This window comes from Nannospalax galili, unplaced genomic scaffold, assembly GCF_000622305.1.
Source record: "Nannospalax galili isolate Female #2095 unplaced genomic scaffold, S.galili_v1.0 scaffold382, whole genome shotgun sequence".
NCBI classification, from domain to species: Eukaryota; Metazoa; Chordata; class Mammalia; order Rodentia; family Spalacidae; genus Nannospalax; species Nannospalax galili.
The window spans coordinates 2,205,090-2,226,629 of record NW_008348685.1 but is presented as its reverse complement, the minus strand read 5'-3'; the positions used below and the strand labels follow the sequence as shown (position 1 = coordinate 2,226,629).

Below are 21,540 nucleotides of genomic sequence, written 5' to 3'. Positions count from 1 at the left end.
TATTTATTTATTTATTTATTTATTTATTTATTTATTTATTTATTTATTTATTTATTGTCTTTTTGAGACAGGGTCTCCCTGTAGCCCCAGATGGCCTGGAACTTGCTATTGTGGGACTCACAGAGATCTGCCTGCCTCTGCCTCCCGAGTGCTGGGATTAAAGGCGTGCGCCACCACGCCCGGCCTTCATAGTTTATTTTTTATTATATTCACACGCTCCGCTTCTCCTAAGTCCTCCTCATCCTTACCCACTCAAGGTTGTATCTCCTTAAAAAAACAACAAAAAAAACCATTCAGTTTGTGCAGCCCATACAGTCTTGGGGGTGTGGCCACCTACTGGAGTGTGGCTGACCTACAGGCACCAGACTCAACTCTGTCTCTCCCACTAAGGCAGGCTCTCACTAAACTGCCCAGGCAGGCCATGAATTTGCCGTCTTTTGCCCCCATGTCATGAACAGCTCTGATTCCAGGCCCGAGTCACCAAGCTTGGCAGAGCACCTCGGTCACAGAAATGCCGCAGTCTTTGTTCCCTCCAAAAGGAAGCTCGCCCGCGGCCCCGAGATTGGGAAGCTGATTCCCTTCTGACTAAGGCACTTAGTCTCAGGGAAAGCCGTTCCTATAAACATAGCGGGTTCTTTTCCCAGGCTCACACCCTGCCCCAGGGGGAAGGCGAGGGGCGAGACGGATGGAATCGAAACCGAGTCCCTCCAGTCCCGGATCCCCAAGGAGAGGTGACAACTTGTCAGGCCACCGAAAACGAGACCCAAAACTGTTTCCGCCCGGTTTCGAACCGGGGACCTTTCGCGTGTGAGGCGAACGTGATAACCACTACACTACGGAAACCACCTCCCTAGGACTCTGACTGGCAGGTCACTGAAGCTACGGTGCAGGAAAGTTGACCCCAAGGACCCCAGGACACCCCCACCCCTTGCCAGGTGCCACTAAGCTGTCCACTTCCCGTGACCGCAGCTGCTTGCAGCTCCTGCTACAACGCGGTACACGTCGCTCACGAAGGTCCCTGATTTGGGCGCGATCAGCTGGAGTCCTCCGAGACCCCCGGGACGCTGCATCCATCAGGCGCACACACTCAGCCCCTGCATCGCGCATTGCAACCCTGACTTCTGTACTACGTAAATTCGGGTCTCCTGATTTCTTCTGTCAGCTAAAAAACATTTAAATGAAGCACTAGTTATTTTTGCACGAAACAATTTACTGATTTTTTTGGAAATCTGATGTATTATCAGAGCATTACATTTGAGCCTGTAGCTTCAGCATTAACTGGCTCATTCACTGTGTTCTGCGGAGGGCCCACAGAAAGGGCTTTTGAGAAAATTGCAAGTTCCTTCTGCTTGTTCATAAAGCTCTAGGCTCACTATATAGACCAGGCTGGCCTCCAACTCACAGAGATCCACCTGCCTCTGCCTCCCGAGTGCAGGGGTTAAAGGCATGCGCCACCACGCCCCTCTCTCACCATTAACTTTTAATTAATTAATTAATTAAATTTTTTTGTCTTTTTGAAACAGGGTCTCCCTGTAGCCCCAGCTGGCCTGGCACTTTGTTATGTAGGCTGGCCTCGATCCCACAGACATTCTCTTGCCTCTGCCTCCTGGGTGCAATGTTTATCTTCTGGACTCCTTAGCCTTTAAGGTTTTTTTGTTTGTTTCTGTTTTTCACTGGCTTTGTGAAACACGCTCTTGACCATTGTCTTTGGTACTTTATGTGGCTGCTCGAGGTCCACGTGATGCCATCTGCATGCAGAGATGGTATATCGACAGCATCAACCACTATCTCTACCTTACCCCCCCCCCCCCCAAAAAAAAAGCTTTGTGGACCACAGGGGCATCTTTACTAATATAAATAGGACAGGATTTCCTACTTAAAACCAATCCCATTAACACAATTGATGACCCCGATCCTGGACTGTGATGCCATGGATAAACCTCACAAGCATTTTTTGATGCAGACTGTGAAAGGTGTGCACAGCTGGTAAAGTAATAATATTTGTTGAATGAATCTACGGCACTTGTGGAAAGTATTATTTAAAGGAACCCCTGGGCTTGGTTCAAAATTCTAAGGCTACCGAACATGTTCAGAAAGTATCTTTCCAGCCCGTCACCATCCTAGAGAAATCCTACTAGTGTTCTTCCAAAAACGATGATTTCGGTAGAGTGCCTAATCACAGAGTACTAACCAGGTGCTAAGAAACTTTCATGATATTCTCACAAAACCCTGTGAGGTGACAACTATGATTTGTTTTATGTGAGTAAACACCAAAATATAAAGTACCAGATACGCTTAACATTCTCTGCCCGCCTTTTTACATGGTAATACACTGTTCTGCAATCTGCGTTTCTAAACTTTACATTCTGAAATTCTTTTTCACATAGATTAAGTTCCGTTCTATGTAAAGCGGTTATGAAGTGTCACCCTTCAGCTGGGAAGTTCATCCAACGATGTCACAGTGACCTACTGGCAGGGTTTTGTTTGCTTCGGTTTTATGAAACACGGCCTCACATGAGGCCAGTCTAGACTAGCCTCGAACTTGCAGCAATCCTCCTGCCTCACCCTCCCAAGTGCTAGACTCGCAGGCGTGCGCCTACGCCGGTTTGACTGGCAGTTCCAAAACGGGGCGTGGCAAAGACCAGTACAGCTTGTGGGAGGTGCGTCCCTGGCTCCACGCCTCCCGCCCATCCTCGGGCCCCTCCCACGACCCCACTCGGCGAGACCCCCGGACTTTCAGCGCAGGGGCTGCAAGGGCCGGAAGTGCTGGAGGACGGCAAGCGGGCCCGCCCCTCGGCTTCCGGCACTGTCTGTGGGAGTGCAGGCTGCAATCGTCCGTGCCTGGTCGGAAGGATGGCGCTCGGCCGATGCGGCTACTGCACGGAGCGCAGGGGGCGGCCCCACGTCCTCGCTGGTCTCCGCGGTCTCTCCCCGCTGGCGGGGCACGGGCGCTCCTTCCGCTCTGTCCGCGCTCCCCGCTGCCTGGCACCACAGAGATGCGGGCCCCCGCCGTCCTAGCCCTGCCGCCCTGTACCCGAGTGCCGGCTAGAGCGTCTCCTCCTCGCTTCCTGTTGCCCTGGCGCCCAGGGGAGAGAAGGGGGCGTAGCACAGTCGCGGAGGGAACTCGCGAGCTCAGGTCCTGTGGAGACGCCGGAAGCGTCGGCAGGGAAGCCGGAAGCTGGGGGGCGGGGCCAGGAGGGGCGGGGGTATATGAGGAGGCCGGGGGAGCTTAGGGCAGACTTGCACTCAGGGCCACCTGCGGTACTTGCCTGTGGTGCTCTGATCTGACCCCTTCCCGCGCTGAGACGCGGTGGTCGTCGGGGGCCGGGGAGTGTGGGGAAGTGTGGGCTTGTCGGGAGCACCTTCCGGTGACCGCGCCGGAGGCGAGGCTGCAGAGGCAGGGCCGGGGGTGGGGACGGGTCACCTGGGTTTCTGAGGGAAGACCCACGCCCCCCCGCGCCCCCCACCGCACATCTCCACTGGCTGACTGGACACTAAGATGGCTGCCGTTGCCATGACACCCAACCCTGTGCAGACCCTTCAGGAGGAGGCGGTGTGCGCCATCTGCCTCGATTACTTCACCGACCCCGTGTCCATCGGCTGCGGGCACAACTTCTGTCGAGTGTGTGTAACCCAGTTGTGGGGCGGGGAGGACGAGGAGGACCGGGATGAGCTGGATCGGGAGGAGGAGGAGGAGGTCGGGGAGGAGGAAGAAGTGGAGGCGGTGGGAGCCGGCGGGGGGTGGGACACCCCCATGCGAGATGAAGACTACGAGGGGGACATGGAAGAGGAGGCCGAGGAGGAAGAGGAGGGTGTGTTCTGGACCAGCAGCGTTGGCGGGTCCAATTGGGACAACATGGACTATGTGTGGGAGGAGGAGGAGGAGGAGGAGGACCTGGACTACTATCTGGGGGATGTGGAGGACCTGCGCGGGGAGGAGGAGGAGGATGAGGAGGAAGTGCTGGAGGAAGAGGAGGAAGAGGAGCTCGACCCGGTTACCCAGCTGCCGCCCCCCCCAGCCCCTCGGAGGTGCTTCACGTGTCCCCAGTGTCGGAAAAGTTTTCCCCGGCGGAGCTTCCGGCCCAACCTGCAGCTGGCCAACATGGTCCAGGTGATTCGGCAGATGCATCCGACCCCGGGCCGGGGGAGTCGTGTGAGTGATCAGGGCATCTGCCCCCGACACCAGGAGGCCCTGAAGCTGTTCTGCGAGGTGGACGAAGAGGCCATCTGCGTGGTGTGTCGAGAGTCCAGGAGCCACAAGCAGCACAGTGTGGTGCCCCTGGAGGAGGTGGTGCAGGAGTACAAGGTGAGTGACAGCAGGGGTGGAGAGGAACACAGGGAGCAGCAGTTCGAGACCTCTTGCACTGGGAGAGTGAGTGACTCCCTTGCCAACCACTGACTGCGCCAAGGTGGGTTAGACTGGCTCCAGTAGGGCAAAGCAACTGATGCCAGGTCTCTGGGCTTCACTTCCTGGGAACAGGCCATTTCCATTTCACTCTGCCCTGGTGGCTTTGTTAGGAGCCCAGGTGACGGGGAGTCCTTACCGCCAGTCTCATTTTTTTCTGGATGTCTTAAGTCTGTCCCCAACAGTGGCTTCGAGATAGGAAGAAATGGGACCTAGAAGAACAAGGAAGAAGCCAGGTGTGGTGATGCTCACCTGTAATCCCAGCAGGGAGAGGCAGAGGTGGGAGGCCTCTGTGAGGTGGAGGCCAGCCTGGGCTATGTAGGGAGTTGCAGGACAGCTGGGGATACAGAGAGACTCTGTCTCAAAAAAAAGGACTGTTACACAGGATCTAGTGTCAGACCCAGATGCCCACACCTGCCTCCTCTGGAGTAACACACCTATACTGTGATTCGGCTTGCTTCTCCAAGGAGTTTGGTTGGCCTTGCACTGGGTCTTCTGAATTGACCAGAAAAGAGAGCCGCTTTTAGAGCAGCAGAGCTGGCTCTGGCTCAGTCAGACCTTGTTCAAGTTTCTGAGTGTTTTTGAACTTTATAATTACCCCAGGATCGATAGTTAATATTTATAGGGCACTTTACTTATACTGAGTGCTGTGTGGGCCACTTTTTGTGGATTATCATTCAACACTCAAACCATCCTGTGAGTTTGATGTTTGTCACTCTCTTTATAGATTGGGAAACAGAGTCAATTCCTGAACGCTGAGGTTCAGTATTGGGCAGGGGCTACCCAGCACAGCTTGAGTAAGTGGTAGAGGTGGATATGAACGTCCCTTTTCTGGGGGTATATAGTTAACACTGTTGGAAGGTTTTCAGTTTAACTTTCCTGACTTGACTGCTCTTGGAATCTAATTCTGGTTTGGTTAGCTGTCTTGATGCTTGTTTCTCTCCCTAATTCTTTGGACATATGGGAAGGACATGTGTCTATGTGGCCATCAGCACAGGTAGAATTACCTTCAGATTGGAAGCCGTGGAACTGGGAGGAGAGGGAGCCTCTCCCTCTCTGTGGCTGCCGCGAGCTTTGTTTTACAATTTGTGTTTCTACCCCTCCTCCTGATGCCTTCAGTAACTTCATTTAGGTGATTATTATCATTACCTCAGGCTTAGAGTCTAAGGCTTTACAGCTGATTGTCAGTTACTAGAGATTTTCAAAAGCACAGTGGACCCTGATTCAGAAGTTCTGAATCCGTGAGGATTCAGCCTAAGATGGGCAATGGCAGTGCAAACCTCTAATCCCAACATTTGGGAAGTAGAGGCAGGAGTTCAAGGTTATCCTTGGCTACATAGCAAGATGGAGGCCAAATTGTGCTACTTGAGATGGTTTTTTTTTTTTTTTTTTTCATCTTTCTGAGACAGGGTCTCCCTGTAGCCCCAGCTGTCCTGGAACTTACTATGTAGACCAGGCTGGCCTTGAACTCACAGAGATCCGCCTGCCTCTGCCTCTGCCTCCCGAGTGCTGCTGGGACTAAAGGCGTGCACCACCACTCCCAGCTAGAGACTTTTTAAAATTTTTAATATTTTATGCGCATGAGTGTATTGCTTGCATGTATCTAAGGCCACCTATGTCATGCAATGCCAGTGGAGATGAGAAGAGGGTGCTGGGTCCCCTGGAAATGGAGTTACAGATGGTTGTTAGCCACCACGTGGTTGCTGGGAATTGACTGGTCCTCTGCAAGAGCAGCCAGTGCTCTTAACTGCTGAGCCATCTCTCCAGTTACCTCCTTTTTTTTAAATTACATTTTTATTTTGTATGTGTACATGCATGTGTATGTGGAGCTTCTCTCCCTCCATCAGCCTTGGTGGCAAGTGCCTTAACCTCCTAAGCCATCTTGTGGGCTCATAGACCCTGTTCCTAAAAAAACAAAAATAAAAAATATCCTTTTGGATTTGTGCTTGTAATTGTCAATTTGATAAAAATATTGTTAAATTTAAGTTTTATAATTTTTTTTTTTTGGTGTGTTTGAGACAGAGTCTCCCTGTAGCCCCAGCTGGCCTGGAATGTACTATGTAGACCAGGCTGGCCTTGAACTCATGGAGATCTGCCTGCCTCTGCCTCCCAAGTGCTGGGATTAAAGGTGTGCATCACCACGCCTGGCCAGTTTATAAATTTTGAACTGATGGAGTAGAAATAACTTGGTTTCTACTGTGGAAAGATGGCAACAATATTGAAAGGCAAAAATTTGTGTATACTATTTTTTCACATTATAGAATGACTAATTTTATTACTGTTCTAATGTTTTCTACAACCAGTTGTGCAACAATTGCCTTTTGTACTCAGGGCCACTTAACCTTTTGAGTTCATGGGTCATTATGTTTTCTACAACCAGTTGTGCAACAATTGCCTTTTGTACTCAGGGCCACTTTTGTACTCAGGATGTCACTGGCCACGAAGAACTTCTCAAACACTGGATAACATTTATTAATCTTTGCCACATGCCAGGTGCATGACTAAGATTGCTCTCCATGAGGTTGACCGTTCCCATTTTAAGCTGAGGAAACTGGAAGCATGGCTCCATCTAGCTGCAGTTGTAGTTCTGATTGGAACGTGGCTCAATCCCCACTCTGTGTTTTCCCTAAAGACGGGAATAGGTCATAAGAGGACACAAAAGGAAAGAGCAAATGGTAGGGTTTATTTTGTCCATTCTGGGCTTTATAGCATGTTTTAAGGAAAAAGACTTGGCTCCAAATTTTTGGAATGCAAACCTTATGTACCTAATTGCTCTGAAAGTTGTCACTTGAAAGTGTTTGTATTTGATGTAGCTTGTAATTGAATGAAAGAGAAAGTGGACAACACTGACATTAAATAAAGTGGTAACAGTCCCAGCACCAGGGAGGTGGAAGTAAGAGGATCGGAAGTTCAAGGTCATGCTCAGGTACAACACAAGTTCCAGGCTATCCTGGGCCATATGAGATCCTGTCTCAAGGAGGAAGGCTGGTATGACAGGGACTCCATAGTGCCTGGAAGGCACATTTGTAATTGTTCATGCCCTGTGAAGTAGTATAAAGACTTTATTCCAAGTTCCTTAGGGTCACAGAAGTAGTTGAGGGTGGGTAGTATCAGAACTGCTCTGGGAGCTGGGTTTTAAAGGAAGAATGCTTTGGAGCCGGGTGTGGTGGCACAGGCCTTTAATCCCAGCACTCGGGAGGCAGAGGCAGATCTCTGTGAGTTCAAGGCCAGCCTGGTCTACATAGTGAGTTCCAGGACAGCTGGGGCTACAGCGAGACCCTGTCTCAAAAAGACCAAAATAAATAAATGAAGGAAGGAAGAATGCTTTGGGCCCAGTAGAGAGGCATAATCCCAGGCAGGGCAGGGTACAGTAGCATGAAATCCTCCTTAGCATGTGAGGCTAGAAATGTAGGGTCAGTATTTTGGAAGTGATAGAGAACAGTTTTAAGGTTTTTGGCCTAGGCTCAAAATCATCAGAAAAGTGTTTGGTTGGAAGGTGGCTTATCAGGTGGAAGAGACCAAAGGCAGGTGTACTCATGCAATGGATTTAATGTGATAAGGGGATCAAGCTGCGTGTAGCCCAACTGTTGAGTGTAGAGTTATGTAGCTAGAAGGATCCAGCCTCTGGAGAAGCACACAGAGTTTCTGTTACGAGTGCAGGTGAGGATTGGAGGCCTTTGTGGTCATCTAAGAGATGGGGTGGGGAAGGAAGGGCTTATTTCACATCTGTGGTGGAGCTATGAGACACTGAGCCTCTGCTTTAGGAGGATTGGAGACATAGGTCCTTCAGGACAGGTACTTCTCATCCTCCCCATGATTAACCCTCCTTTTCCCCATCCCTCAGGCCAAGCTGCAAGGGCATGTGGAACCACTCAGGAAGCACCTGGAGGCTGTGCAGAAGATGAAGGCCAAGGAGGAAAGGCGGATGACAGAGCTGAAGGTGGGTGAATGTCTTTGAATGGCAGGCTGATCCTGTGGTTAGAATGAGGCTGCCAGCAATCATAGACGATGACTAGATTCCCTAAGAAGACAGCCAAGGCCTGGGAGGCTGGTAGATACTTTCTCGAGACCTGAGGTGATGTGGCCTTCACAGTCAGAAGGCATGTTCCTTCCTAGTTTCTAAAATGTAATGAAAACTGAGGCCTGGCTCATTGAGGCTCCTTGCCTGAGCCAAGGCTAGAGTTCACTTAACCCCTGATTCTGGAGAGCACAGATGACAAAGGGATCAAAATATATACAGCAGCTGCCAGAGGAATACCAAGTTCCAAGATAGACACAGATGGTAGGCAGAGTTGCCCTAAACATTAGGAAGTGTGCTCCTGGCAGGTTTGCTGTGCCCTGGAAGAGGGGCAAACTTGTAGAAAGAAAATGAAGAATTAGTGATTATTTGCATCCCATAGACCTAATACCCCTTTTTCAGTCTTCTGAGCTCTTTGACGTTATTGCTCATTCCTTTCTAAGAGGTCTCCCTCCCTCCTATGTGGGTTTTTTGTTTGTTTTTTGTCATGTTTTTGTTTTTTGAGATGGTCTCCCTATAGTTCCAGCTGGCTTGGAACTTGTCATGTATAGGTGCTGACCTCATAAGAGATCTGCCTGCCTCTCAGTCCCAGGTACTAGGATTAAAGGTGAGAATCACCATGCCTGGCCTCCTATTTGTGTAAGGCTAGCAGGTCCTGCTGGAATAGACTGGTACTGTAGCCAAGCTAAGCTTCCGAGACAAAGAAGACACCCCTTTCTCTCCCTCTCCCCACCTGTCTGCCTGAACAGAGCACGGGCCTTTCTGCTTCCAAGAGCCCATATCCACTGTTACCTGCACATTAGGGACTCTGTTGCTGGCACATGCTAGTAACAATGTGCTAGAAGTTGAGTCTTGAGTTGGGGAGTTAGGGACTCATTGTGCCTCTGGTCAGTTGCCCAAGTTGATAGTTTGGGGCTCTCTGAGTCACAGAGGAGGTATGCTGGATCTGTGTCTTTGAGGCAGAGTGGAACTGACATGATAGCTGCTGTTCACCTCCTGCCAGCTCCTGTCCACTGAGGACAGTTACTCCTTATCCAGAGTAGTAGTAATGGAAAATACTGGATAAAGGTGACACCATCCAAATATGGGCTGGCCTAGGCAGATGGGGCCAAACTAGGCAGTTTTCTTGTTACAGGTATTAAATATAGTTTGCTCTGTACCTATGTGTTCAACATCTATATACTCCTTCAAGTTTCGATTGAAACACACAGGGGAAAAAATTGCATCTGTATTTAACATGTACAGACTTTTTTTTTTTTTTTTTTCCCTTTGGTCTTTATGAGACAGGGTCTCCCTGTAGCCCCAGCTGACCTGGAATTCGCTGTGTAGACCAGGCTGGCCTTGAACTCACAGAGATCCACCTGCCTCTGCCTCCCAAGTGCTGGGATTAAAGGTGTGCACCACCACACCCGGCTAAGACTTTGTTTTTTAAGACAGGGTTCCACTATGCAGCCCTGGCTGGCCTTGAGCTCTCAGAGATCCACCTGCCTCTGCTTTGCTGCTGAGCTACCACACCTGGCCAGACTTTTTGTTTAATCATTATTCTCTAAATAGTATTGTCTAATAACTATTTGATAGTACTTAATTGTATGGGCTATTATAAATAATTCAGAGATGCTTAAAATATATGTGAGGATATGTAAATAGCCATTTTATATAAGGGTTTTGCACATCTACAGGTTGTGGTATCCTGGAACCAGACATTTGAATGTGTAGAAACAATTGGTTTTTTGCCTCTTGGCCCCAAAGTGTATATATATATATATATATTTACTATGTGGACCTTTACAGAACAAGACTCCTACTCTAGAGGGCTTGAATAACTACTTTAAAAAAATATTTTATTTATTTATTTATTTATTTATTTATTTACTTATTATGTTAGCTGACCTGGACCTCTCTCTGTAGACCAGGCTGGCCTCAAAGTCACAGAGATCCGCCTGCCTCTGCCTCTCAAGTGCTGGGATCAAAGGCATGCGCCACCACACCCAGCTTATTTATTATTTTGTGTGTATGAGTGTGTATTGCCTGCATGTATGTGAGTGCACCCATGTCGTGCAATGCCGAGGAGATCAGAAGAGGGCTTCAGATTCCCCTAGAACTGGAGTTAAGGATGGTTCGTAGCTACCATGGGGGTGCTGGGAATCAAACCTGGGTCCTCTGTAAGAGCAGTCAGTGCTCTTAACCACTGAGCCATCTCTCCAGCTCCCTGGAGTGACTACTTTTTAACAAGTATTTATTTTTATTTTGTGTATATTAGTGTATTGCTTGCATGTATGTAAGTGCACCCATATTGTACAGTGCCCTCGGAGTTATGGATAGTTGTTAGCTGCCATGTGGGTTCTGGGATTTGAACCCAGCTCTTCTTCAAGAGCAACCAGTGTTCTTAACCACTGAGCCATCTCTCTAGCCTTGAGAATAAAGATACTGCAAAGCTGGACATATTGGCTTATACCTTTAACATACTGCAGCACGAGGCAGGATTGTGGATTTGAGGCTGGCCTGGACTACATGGCAAGACCTTGCCTCAAAAAAAAATGTGTGACTGGGTCAGCAAGATGGCTTGGTGTAAAGGCAACTGCCACCAAGCCCGAAGACCTGAGTTTGACCCCTAGAACCCACGTGGTGGAAGGAGAGCTGACTCCTGCAAGATGTCCTCTCAACTCTGTGTGTGTCCCTCTGCCCCCTCCCACATCTATTATAATGCAGCATTTCTTTCTTTCTTTCTTTCTTTCTTTTTTTTTTTTTTGGTCTTTTTGAGACAGGGTCTCCTTGTAGCCCCAGCTGTCCTGGAACTATGTAGACCAGGCTGGCCTCAAACTCACAAAGATCCACCTGCCTCTGCCTCCTAAGTGCTGGGATTAAAGGTGTGCGCCACCACTCCTGGCTATAATGCAGTATTTCTAATACTGTGTATACAGTACTGTGTATATGGAACGATACAGTGGTGCGGGTTTGCTGCTGCAAAGATCTGGAGAGGAGAGAATGGCTCTCTTGGAACATGTAAGCTTACACCTGAAAAGTGAGTCAAGCTAGGTAGGCAAAATAGAAATAGATTTAGGAACCCCGTGTCAGGAATGTGGGCTCTCAGTCCCTGATGGACTGAGACCTGGGCAGGGAAACGGCTCTTCCATGGCACTTTGGAGTAGTCTCTTTTGAGCTGCAGTGAGAAAAGTGGAGCTTTCACCTGTGTATTCAGATGGGTACTCCCTTTGTATCTTTCCAGAGTCAGATGAAGTCAGAGCTGGCAGCTGTGGCCTCAGAGTTTGGGAGGCTAACACGGTTTCTGGCTGAAGAACAGGCAGGACTAGAGCGGCGCCTTCGAGAGATGCACGAAGCTCAGTTGGGTCGTGCTGGAGCAGCAGCCAGCCGCCTAGAGGAGCAAGCTGCCCAGCTGAGCAGGCTGCTGGCTGAGGCCCAAGAGCGGAGCCAGCAGGGGGGCCTGCGGCTACTGCAGGTAAGCCTTGTCCCCTCTGCCCTGTCCCACTCCCCAGCTTCCTTTTTACCCTCAGGCAGTGTGCTCACCAGCACCACTGCCCAGAGCTGTTCTCACTGGGAAGAACCCATAATGATTTAACCTGAGGATTAGATACTTTTTTTTTTTTTTTTTTTTTGAGACTGGAACAAAATTGATTGTGCTCTGTATATAGCAGTCATACCTAAAGAAAAGAAGGAAGAGTTAGTTCCAGAGGAGGGGCTTAAGTAAGAGTTGAAAGAACTTTTGATAGTGATAGCTGGAGAAAGGGGCCTGGGTCATACTGAGAACTTGCTGGGTTTACGGCAGGATGAGGTGAATTAGGTGTGTGGTTTCAGGGTCTGAGACATGGGCTGGTTTATTGTGAGCCTTGAAGGTGCTGCTTTCTCCTTTCCTGTTCAAGTTCGGGCCTTTCTCTAGCTGGAGACTGGGAGGAAGCAGTGATCCTGTGCAGCTGACACTTTGTCTCTTTCTCCCTCCCCTTTTGTTTGTTATTCCCAGGACATCAAGGAGACTTTCAATAGGTGTGTGCTCCCACTCTCCCTGTGACCCAGTAGTGTCTGGATCCCACTCCCGCTTTTCTGGGGCCTCCATTCCTCCTTCCCTCCCTCCCACTTCCCAGGACCTGAGTTTCTGCTTTTTAGACCCTCATCTTCTTCCCCTCAGCTTTGGTTCTTTACTCTGGGAATATCATGGTCCCACCCACCCCCCTACCCGGTCCCCTTCCTCCAGGTGTGAAGAAATACAGCTGCAGCCCCCCGAGATCTGGTCCCCTGACCCGTGTCAACCCCATAGCCACGACTTTCTGACAGATGCTATCGTGAGGAAAATGAGCCGGATGTTCTGTCAGGCTGCAAGAGGTAGGGAGGTCACCTCTATGTCCTTCCTTTGCCCTTCCCTTCAGACTTGAGGTTAAACTGAGAAAGATTGGATCCTGAGGGAAGTTTGGAGAGCAGATAGCCACTCTCAGGTTTCAAACCAAGAGTTGCTTCTGTGGTGGCCCAGCTGAGTTTTGGGGGGTGAAGAGTCAGGGACAGAAGGCCTGGCAGGTGTCATGAGAATCAGGGTGAAGGGCAGAGTTCATGGGGCCTGGCCTGGCGGCTCACATGCCGTGGTTGCTGATGGGGGAGCTGGATGGGGTAGATGGGTTGGGGAGAGGTGGGAGGCCTAAGGAGAGGCTCAGCCTGTGAAGTTGGCTGCCGCAGAGGAAGTTGTATCCCTGCTGTATTTGTCTTCCTTCTTCCAAGTGGACCTTACGCTGGACCCTGACACAGCTCACCCAGCCCTGATGCTGTCCCCTGACCGCCGGGGGGTCCGCCTGGCAGAACGTAGGCAGGAGGTTCCTGAACATTCCAAGCGCTTCTCAGCTGACTGCTGTGTACTGGGGGCCCAGGGCTTCCGCTCTGGCCGGCACTACTGGGAGGTAGAGGTGGGTGGGCGGCGGGGCTGGGCTGTGGGTGCTGCCCGTGAATCAACCCATCATAAAGAAAAAGTGGGCTCTGGGGGGTCCTCTATTAGCAGCGGGGATGCCAGCTCCTCACGCCATCATCATCGCCGCCGCCGGCTCCACCTGCCTCAGCAGCTCCTGCTCCAGCGGGAAGTGTGGTGTGTGGGCACCCACGGCAAACGCTACCAGGCACAGAGCTCAACAGAGCAGACACTGTTGAGCCCATGTGAGAAACCAAGGCGCTTTGGCGTGTACCTGGACTATGAGGCTGGGCGCCTGGGCTTCTACAATGCGGAGACTCTAGCCCACGTGCACACCTTCTCGGCTGCTTTCCTGGGCGAGCGTGTCTTCCCGTTCTTTAGGGTGCTTTCCAAGGGCACCCGCATCAAGCTTTGCCCTTGATCAGCCTGCCACCCGCAGGGGCCCCTCTGGTCATCACTGGGGGGGCGGGTGGTAGTGGATGGTTGCCCACTAAGTTTGGGAGTGCCAGCTCCTCCCACTGTTGTTACCGAGTTGCTTCCTGCTTCCTCCTGAACCCAGGCCCCTGCTTCTCCCTCTAGGAGCCTAAGAACCTTCCTAGCTTCCAGCTCAGCCTTCTCTCACCTACTCTGTCTATCCAACAGGTCTGCATGGGTCCCTGATAATGAGAACAGCTGCCTGATCTTCCCTCCCCGGCTGCCTAGCCCAGTCCAGCTCTGGGTCCCAGTTTGAGTAGGGGATGAGGGGAGATTGCAATTTCATTCCTTAACTTCCTTTTTTCCACCCCTACTCTTCAACCTTTATGTCATTTCTGAGGCTGGAGGGTTTGGGCAAGACTTACATACCCATTCCAATTCCATTTTCTGGTGCAAATTTTTAGCAAAGGGATTTGGAAGCTGATGTGGGGAGGCAGGCTGGGCAAAAGGGTAGAGCTAGGTTAAAAAGTCTACTCTCCTGGGGAAGTAGGAACTCTAAGCTTTCCTTCTACCCTCAATTTCTACCTCCATAGACTGGCCAGAATTTAGCTTCAGTGAGATCTGGAATGGTCACGATTAACACCACACACCATTACATCACCCAGTAAATTATTTTCTCCCCCTTTTCTAGTATCCTTACCTAGGAGCCAAGCTCCTCCCACCTCCCCCCACATCCTTTCACTGCAAGGTCTTTCTCCCTTGTTCAGTGAAGTTTCATCAGTTTCTGGCCTCTCTCCATGCCTTTTAGTTCCATTTGGTAAACCCAGTTGGGGAACCTGGGGACAGGGGTCTAGATCCTTGGGTATAATCTATTTTTCTAGTAACCCCTTGCCTTCTGTCATTTAACAGCTTTTGTCCTCTGCTTTGATGGCTGAGGTCAATTCATGTTCTTGGGGAAAAGGTGGATTGTGTTGCAGAAATAAAATGTTTATTTGCTTCTTTGGTTGTAGCGTCCTTTAGAGTCTGTACTCCAGAAGCAAGCCCCAGAACCGGCAGCTGAGCCTGGGGTCCTGCTGCTTTCTTACCTGCTACACTTCATCTAATTACGCACTTTCCCTTCTTCCTGATTTTGAGCCTCCTGTCTGCACCCTACCAGTTTACATCCTAGTTCAGGATTTCCTAATTCAACAAGGACTGACTATAACCCCCCACCTCTTAGAATGGCACTCCATTCAGAATCTGAAGATCATCTGTGACCTGCCTTCTCCACCTACAGACTAGGGCTAAGGCATCCTGAGCCAGTTTGTGTGCCTATTTACCACCAGAGCTGCTGGCTGAGATTTACTACCAATCAACCTCAAACTTGCAAGATTTTTAGGTTTCAATCTCCATCATGCCCACCCTGGCACTTTTAACATGTCACTGTTGGCTGTGCTGTCCTGTGTACAACCTAATGACTCAAGAGGGGAAGTTGGGAACCCTTGACACAGGGTTGAACTTAGCACTTGAAGGCTGCCTCTGCCTCCTGGGTACTAGGATTACAGGGATGCCCCACAACACCCAAGACCCAAAATTAAAGCAATGTCTATACTTTCAGTAAAGCTGACTTTGCTGAATTCTTTAGTGACTTGAGTAGCATGCACCTCTATTAGCCAGAGGCTGTCATTTCAATCTCAAGTTGAAAGCCCAACTTGATAAGAGTATAAAGTTTTGGAATGTTTGCTGAACTTAGGGGAAGGGGACACAAAATACCCTGTTTTTAGCTTTGTTACGTGCCTACCACTGACTGCAGTTCAAGTTTCTTCTACGCTTATGGTCTTGACCTTTACCCAGTTAAGATGTAGTTTTGCTGCTCATCAGGCAAAAAAAAAAAAAAAAAAAAAAAAAAAAATCCTAAAAATCAGAACAGAAGCCAGTTTCAGAAATCCATTTTTATTTCTAAATCTCTGCCATAAACTTTTAGCGGGTGCCAATAGTCACCTGCCACACCCGCACCAGGTTGTCCGTGTAGCCAGCAAAGAGTGTCTGTAAGAAAGAATGACAGGCCATGTTCAGTCATGAATTCTACAGTCCCAAGCAAAGAGCACAATTATATTCCCAGAGGAGGAAACAGGTAGCCATTTAGACTGACATTAAACCTCTCAATCTTCAAGGTCAGTAACCACTGCTCTCTAGCTCATAATTCTCCCCATGCAGCATATACATATGTATATACACCTCAACATTCTTCTCTAGCCATTAAATCAATCAACCCCAGCTCATCTGTTATCTTCCTTTATGTTGAAGACATAAAGTGCCTGAAATACTAACAGAGAAAGGGAGACAAGCTGGAAGCTGGATTGCTGGGAACTAATGGACTTACCTGGCCATCAGCAGACCAGGCCAGAGAGGTGCACTGGGGTGGCTCCGCCTTGCTGCTGGTGCTGATAACTTCCTGCTTCAGTTCATCTACAATGATCTTGCCCTCCAAGTCCTACGGAAAGCAGGCACAGAACACCCTTACACAGCACTGACTGCCCACAGCAGACATCTCAAAAGCCCCCTTTTATAGTTAGCTCAGAGGCCAATGAGCCTGCTGTTAACAGAAGAGGCCTGGCCCCAATAATTTTGAAGTGCGCACATAACACAGTAAAACAAATGACCACCTTTACAATTCAGAGTTCTAACAGTATGACTTTGTCTCTATGATGTATATGTCAATGCATAGAATTTTTTGTTCACATTTCACTTAAGTATCAACCCTGTCTGTACATCAAAAGCTTATAGCCCAGGCTACTTGGGAGGCAGAGGCAGGACTGCCAACTTCAAGGGAAAGTAGTTGTCTAGGGATGTGGCTCAGTTCAGACATTGCCTAGCATGCACAAAGCCCTGGGAGTGCAGGCAGAAGGATTAGAAGTCCAAAATCATTCTCAGTGACACAGTGAAAGCCTAAACCACGATTCAATGTCCCAAAGTCAAGAAAGATCAACAACGTAAGGCACCAAAGGCTTAAAGTTCAGAAACAGGCCCAAATTTCACTAGACCTTAAACAAAAATACTCAATACATACTGTCTGTATACATAGAATTAGGAAAAGCTGAAATCAATGACACATACTTGTTAAGCTGTAAAACTCCACTACACTAGCTGGATGTGGCCCCGCAGGCCTTTGATCTTAGCACTTGGGAGGCAGAGGCAGGTAGATCTCTGGGAGAATGAGGCCAGCTGGGGCTACAGGGAGACCCTGTACCAAAAGACCCCACCCCAACAAAACTCCAAACCCAACAAAACAACCAACCAAAACACCCCTACAACTCTAATAAAAAGCATTAAGATACAGGTGCCAAAGTTAGAAATAAGCAAATAATACTGCCAGTACTATATAGCTTACAAAGTTTCACTTACTGGAATGTTTCCTACTTCAGAAGCTAAAAAATGAAGAAGCCTTAAAAAATACAAAACAAAAAAAAACCAAAAACCCTAAAAAAGACTGAGGACTTCCAGGCAAGGAAGTCAATTAGCACACATAGTGCCACAGTTTATTTAGTGGCACAACCAGGCACAGCCTGTAATATAGCCCCTACTTACCCAGATCTTGATACTGGGGCCTGTGGCGGCACAGAGCCAGTAGCGGTTGGGACTGAAGCACAGGGCATTGATGATGTCCCCACCATCAAGTGTATAGAGGTGCTTGCCTTCATTGAGATCCCACAGCATGGCTTGGCCATCCTGGGCAGATAGAAAGGGTGAGCTAGGGCAATGAGATCCTTCCTATGACTACCCACCTGAATTGTTAGGATCAGCTCTTATCTTTCATAAGTACCCCAAACCCTCTGAAAGCTAATGACTAGAGCGTCTAAGCCTTTTCATTTAATGCATAATACCAGCTGTTATCAAAAACATGACAACTTTTAAGTTAAAAAAAACTTTTAAACTTTCAACAGTATGCTTTTCTACATACTTTCAGAAGATAATGCTTAGAAATATTCTTGTACAACTTGGCCATTTCATGTCAGATAAAAGCTCTTCTTTGTAAAGCAGCACTCTCCAATGAGAGGATGACTAGCCCCGGATACCTTGCCTCCAGAAGCACAGAGGGATCCGTCTGGTGAGACAGTCACTGTGTTCAGATAGCCTGTGTGGCCAATGTGATTGGTCTTCAGCTTGCAGTTAGCTAGATTCCACACCTATGGAGACAGGGTTCATGGGCAAAGAACTTAGTTGTGGTGGGGAATAGTGGCTCGCACCTTTACCCCAGCACTCAGGAAGCAGAAAATCTAAGATCAAGGGCCACCTAGTTACATATAGAATCCCAAGCAAGCTTAGGACAGGGAGACCATTTCAAAAAATAAAAGGAGCCCTTAGCTATGGATTGGCGTGGATTTAGATTCAACAAGGCATGACACCTTTAAAGTTATCTGTGCCAGACATGGTAAAAAGCTGGTCATCCCAGCATTTAGGAAGGTGAGGCAGAATTGCAAATTCTAGGCCTGCCTGGAAAACATAGCAAGACCACATCTCCAAAAATAATCTTTGGCCACTTAAACCAAGATTTAAAAAGATAAAGTCAAGCCGGGCAAGGTGACACACGTCTTTAATCTCAGTACTCGGGAGGCAGATGGATCTCTGTCAGATTGAGGCCAGCCTGGTCTACATACTAAGTTCCTGGCCAGGTGGGGCTATATACAGGGAGACCCTGTCAAAAAAAAAAAAAAAAAAAAAAGGTTCAGAATTGGGGCCTCAGACCACTTGGAACACATTCTGGTTAGTAACAGGGCTGAATCCTTGCGTGATATTTACCTTGACCAGCTTGTCCCAGCCACAGGAGACGATGATAGGGTTGCTGCTGTTGGGGGAGAAGCGGACACAAGACACCCATTCTGAATGACTCTCATCCTATGGAAGATGGGGGTCAGGTTAGAGAACAGGAGGCTCTAGGTAGAGCTCTGCCACTCCCCACTAAGTGGGGTGCATAAACACTAGCAGCACTGCCCTCGTCTCAGAACCTGCATCTATTCCAAGAACAAGCCAGTTGGCAACATGGCTCAGTAGACAGCCAAGCCTGACCTGTATTTGACCCCCAGCATCCCTCTAGACTTTACCTATTCCTAGCAGCCCAGGGCCAGGTGGCAGCTCAGAAACAGCCTCTGGATTTCAGCACTGCAACTCAGATGGCATGTTGGGGTCATCACCGCCCCACCTGGCATGTAGCCCACCATGCACTTAAAACACAGAAGGGGGGCAGCCTTTAAAGTTTCCAAAACCTGCTCATGTGCAAAGGGTCTGCCCACTAGTCTAAGTTTATAGCTATCACATAAAAAAGTGGCGTGGTAATCGCCTTTAATATCAGATCTCTGGAGTTCCAGGTCAGCCAGAGCTACACAGTGAGACCTTATCTCAAAAATAAGGGTAGGTGTTAAAGCACTTTCTACTACCACCTTCACTTTACCTGAACAGTGTACTTGCAGACACCCAGAGTATTCCACAATTTTATGGTCTTATCTCGGGATCCAGAGACAATCTGCCGGTTGTCAGAGGAGAAGGCCACACTCAGAACATCCTTGGTATGGCCTACAAATCGTCTCGTGGTGGTGCCCCTGAGAGGGAGAACTTGGTCATTTTCCAGAAAAACTTTATTCTCAGTCAGATCCTTCACCTAGCCCCAGAAGGCTCTATCACTCCACACTACCTTAGATCCCAACATTAGCCCTAATCTGAATGTACATGTCAGAGAACCCATTCAGAATTGCAGGACATGTCCTCATTCCCTTGTGGGGATTGGTTGACAATGTCTTCTGTCATCACCAGGATCCTCTGTTACATCTGCCAACTGCCTGTGTAGGGGAGCTTTCAGGATTAAACACTGCTTAAAAACCCTGCTGTATTCGGGTAAAAATGGTCAGCTAATTAACGCAAAGCCAGAAAGAGGCAAATATCAACTATCTCCCATAGGCATGCCCTGCCCTATCCTCCACAGATCTTTTCCCCCAGTGGACACCACATTCCCAGGGCATCTACCTCAAGCCTGCCCACTTTCTCCCAAGGCCCCAGAGCAGCTACTTGCGTTGTGAGATCCCAGAGGCGCAATGTTCCATCCCAGGAGCCTGAGAGAGCAAACTGGCCATCAGAGGAGATGACAACATCACTAACAAAGTGAGAGTGACCCCGCAGTGCACGCTGGGGTATGCCATAGTTGGTCTCATCCCTGGTCAGCTTCCACATGATGATGGTTTTATCTAAACAGCATGGTAGAATAAAAGGGAAGCCCATGAGAATTCCTGCACCCCACTTACTGATCTATTACAAATTCAAGGTATCAAGGCCACTGAGGTTAGCAAGAGAAATATGACTATGTTCAGAGGGGAAGAGAAGCTGCAAGTACACCGAGCTATAATCTGACTTTTAATTCAGGTTTCAAGAGACTATGGGCACCACCTCCTGAGATGGAAACTAATTTGATAGTAGAAACACAACTTGGGTGTGGGATGAGTAACTAACTAGAGGGTCTCTTGATGAGATGACAGAGATGCAGTAGTTGACCCCCACTTTTATCTAATTTCTGCACTTGGGGCAAACAAAAAAACCCCAATGCAATAATGTCTAAATTTGACAAGCTGTGCCAGATATGACCCTAACTATAGACTATTTTAATTGTATGGAAGCCTTAAACCGACAGGACGTACAAGGGAGAAAACAGGGGAGAAAGGGCAAGGCAGATTCGATTAACAGGGCTCCTCGAGTTTACACGCTCTCTCCAGAGCCCAGGGCCAGGCGGCAGCTCAGAAACAGCCTCTGGATTTCAGCAATGCAACTCAGATGGCATGTTGGGGTCATCACCGCGCTGCCTGGCCCGTAGCCTCCCACCCCCATGCGCCGGATTCACGGAAGGCAGGCGCAGGTCCTTTACTTAGGGGGCATGTCTCAGTACCATCCCGTGCTAAGGCTCTGCCCTGTTGGAGGACTAGGCTCGGGTTTGCACGGCCAACTCACACCTGGGTCGGGAAATGGACAGAGCCTGTCGGCCCGCGCTACCGGCCGAGCCACGAGACTCCTGCAGTCCGCCGGGCCCCCAGTCCAGGCCCGCACGCAGGCCGTACCTCGAGACGCGGACAGGATCATGTCCGGGAACTGCGGGGTGGTGGCGATCTGTGTCACCCAGCCGTTGTGGCCCTTGAGGGTCCCACGAAGGGTCATCTGCTCCGTCATGACTGCGGCTGCCGCGTGAGTCGCCGCAGCGACGAGGATGGCACCCGATAGCTCTGGGAGAAGAACACCGACGGCGCTGCCACCGCGGCCCTGCGGAGAAAAAGAAAGAGCGGCCTCCGCCGGAAGCGGAAATACCCCAGCGAGGTGCGGGCTCCCATGAGTCACTACGCCGCAAGGATGGCGGCTCCCTGTGGGCGGGGCCGGGAGAAGACGGTCGCGTCAGCGCGTGTTTTCCGCCCTGCAGCAAAGCTCGGCAACATTGGGAAAATGCATTCTGAAGCCAACGTGTTTCGGAGGGCTCCGCTGTGGAAGATCTGAGCGCAGCGCGGGCGCAAAAGGACAGGACAGCCATGCGCCGACCTCGGCGACTTCTCCGCCCGGATGTGGCAGGGTGAGCTCCGCCCCTTCCGCTTGGTGCTTGCTTCTTTGCTCCCGGTCGCAGAATTTAGCTAGGGTTCTGCACTGTAACGTAGTGCTGTTTGAAAAATGATAGTATTTACAGGGCATGTTGGTGCACGCCTTTAATTCCAGCCCTCGGGTGGCAGAGGCAGGCGGATCTCTGTGAGTTCAAGGCCGGCCTGGTCTACATAGTTCCAGGACAGCTGGGGCTATAGG

The 21,540-nt window shown here is 49.5% G+C and overlaps 2 protein-coding genes, 1 long non-coding RNA gene and 4 other non-coding genes across 9 annotated transcripts in view; 2 read left to right on the top strand and 5 right to left on the bottom strand.

Annotated features, from left to right (window-relative positions):
• Positions 1–770: 770 nt before the first annotated feature.
• On the bottom strand, positions 771–843 carry Trnav-cac. The gene has a single exon. It is a non-coding gene; the product is annotated as a tRNA-Val (tRNA).
• Positions 844–3,135: 2,292 nt separating this feature from the next.
• Positions 3,136–14,739, top strand: Trim41 (tripartite motif containing 41). 3 transcript variants are annotated; one of them, XM_029569801.1, is made up of 7 exons: positions 3,136–4,306; positions 8,250–8,345; positions 11,650–11,880; positions 12,400–12,422; positions 12,631–12,758; positions 13,146–13,321; positions 13,969–14,739. In XM_029569801.1, exons 1-7 carry the CDS (start codon positions 3,500–3,502, stop codon positions 13,984–13,986), a joined length of 1,479 nt encoding a protein of 492 aa, XP_029425661.1. In that variant the 5' UTR covers positions 3,136–3,499; the 3' UTR covers positions 13,987–14,739. The 3 variants fall into 3 exon arrangements, with proteins under 3 accessions (XP_029425661.1, XP_029425660.1, XP_008844173.1); XM_029569800.1 differs by having other exon boundaries at positions 13,146–13,327; XM_008845951.3 differs by having other exon boundaries at positions 13,146–14,739.
• A 913-nt stretch (positions 14,740–15,652) lies between these two features.
• On the bottom strand, positions 15,653–21,056 carry Rack1 (receptor for activated C kinase 1). Its single transcript, XM_008845950.3, has 8 exons — positions 20,817–21,056; positions 19,784–19,955; positions 19,169–19,316; positions 18,520–18,615; positions 17,796–17,906; positions 17,308–17,448; positions 16,103–16,213; positions 15,653–15,765 (listed from the first exon to the last, which is right to left on the bottom strand). Exons 1-8 carry the CDS (start codon positions 20,923–20,925, stop codon positions 15,700–15,702), a joined length of 954 nt encoding a protein of 317 aa, XP_008844172.1. The 5' UTR covers positions 20,926–21,056; the 3' UTR covers positions 15,653–15,699.
• On the bottom strand, positions 18,850–18,917 carry LOC115072488. The gene has a single exon (XR_003851542.1). It is a non-coding gene; the product is annotated as a small nucleolar RNA SNORD95 (small nucleolar RNA).
• Positions 19,453–19,531, bottom strand: LOC115072487. Its single transcript, XR_003851541.1, has one exon. It is a non-coding gene; the product is annotated as a small nucleolar RNA SNORD96 family (small nucleolar RNA).
• Positions 20,495–20,562, bottom strand: LOC115072489. Its single transcript, XR_003851543.1, has one exon. It is a non-coding gene; the product is annotated as a small nucleolar RNA SNORD95 (small nucleolar RNA).
• Positions 21,057–21,180: 124 nt separating the features above from the next.
• The window catches only part of LOC115072482, a 10,024-nt gene continuing 9,664 nt past the window's right edge, over positions 21,181–21,540 (top strand). Inside the window, exon 1 of the long non-coding RNA XR_003851535.1 lies at positions 21,181–21,316. This is a non-coding gene — a long non-coding RNA (uncharacterized LOC115072482). The remainder of the gene's footprint in view (positions 21,317–21,540) is intronic.

Bases quoted from the DNA above. Each gene is read 5' to 3' on its own strand.
- Trim41 (XM_008845951.3), top strand. From the start codon at position 3,500: ATGGCTGCCGTTGCCATGACACCCAACCCTGTGCAGACCCTTCAGGAG. The intron at 8,346-11,649 runs GTGGGTGAATGT...GTATCTTTCCAG, and splicing joins GGCGGATGACAGAGCTGAAG to AGTCAGATGAAGTCAGAGCT. The intron at 11,881-12,399 runs GTAAGCCTTGTC...TGTTATTCCCAG, and splicing joins GGGGCCTGCGGCTACTGCAG to GACATCAAGGAGACTTTCAA.
- Rack1 (XM_008845950.3), bottom strand. From the start codon at position 20,925: ATGACGGAGCAGATGACCCTTCGTGGGACCCTCAAGGGCCACAACGGC. The intron at 19,956-20,816 runs GTACGGCCTGCG...CATGCTGTTTAG, and splicing joins GATCCTGTCCGCGTCTCGAG to ATAAAACCATCATCATGTGG. The intron at 17,907-18,519 runs GTAAATATCACG...CTGTCTCCATAG, and splicing joins GCTGGGACAAGCTGGTCAAG to GTGTGGAATCTAGCTAACTG.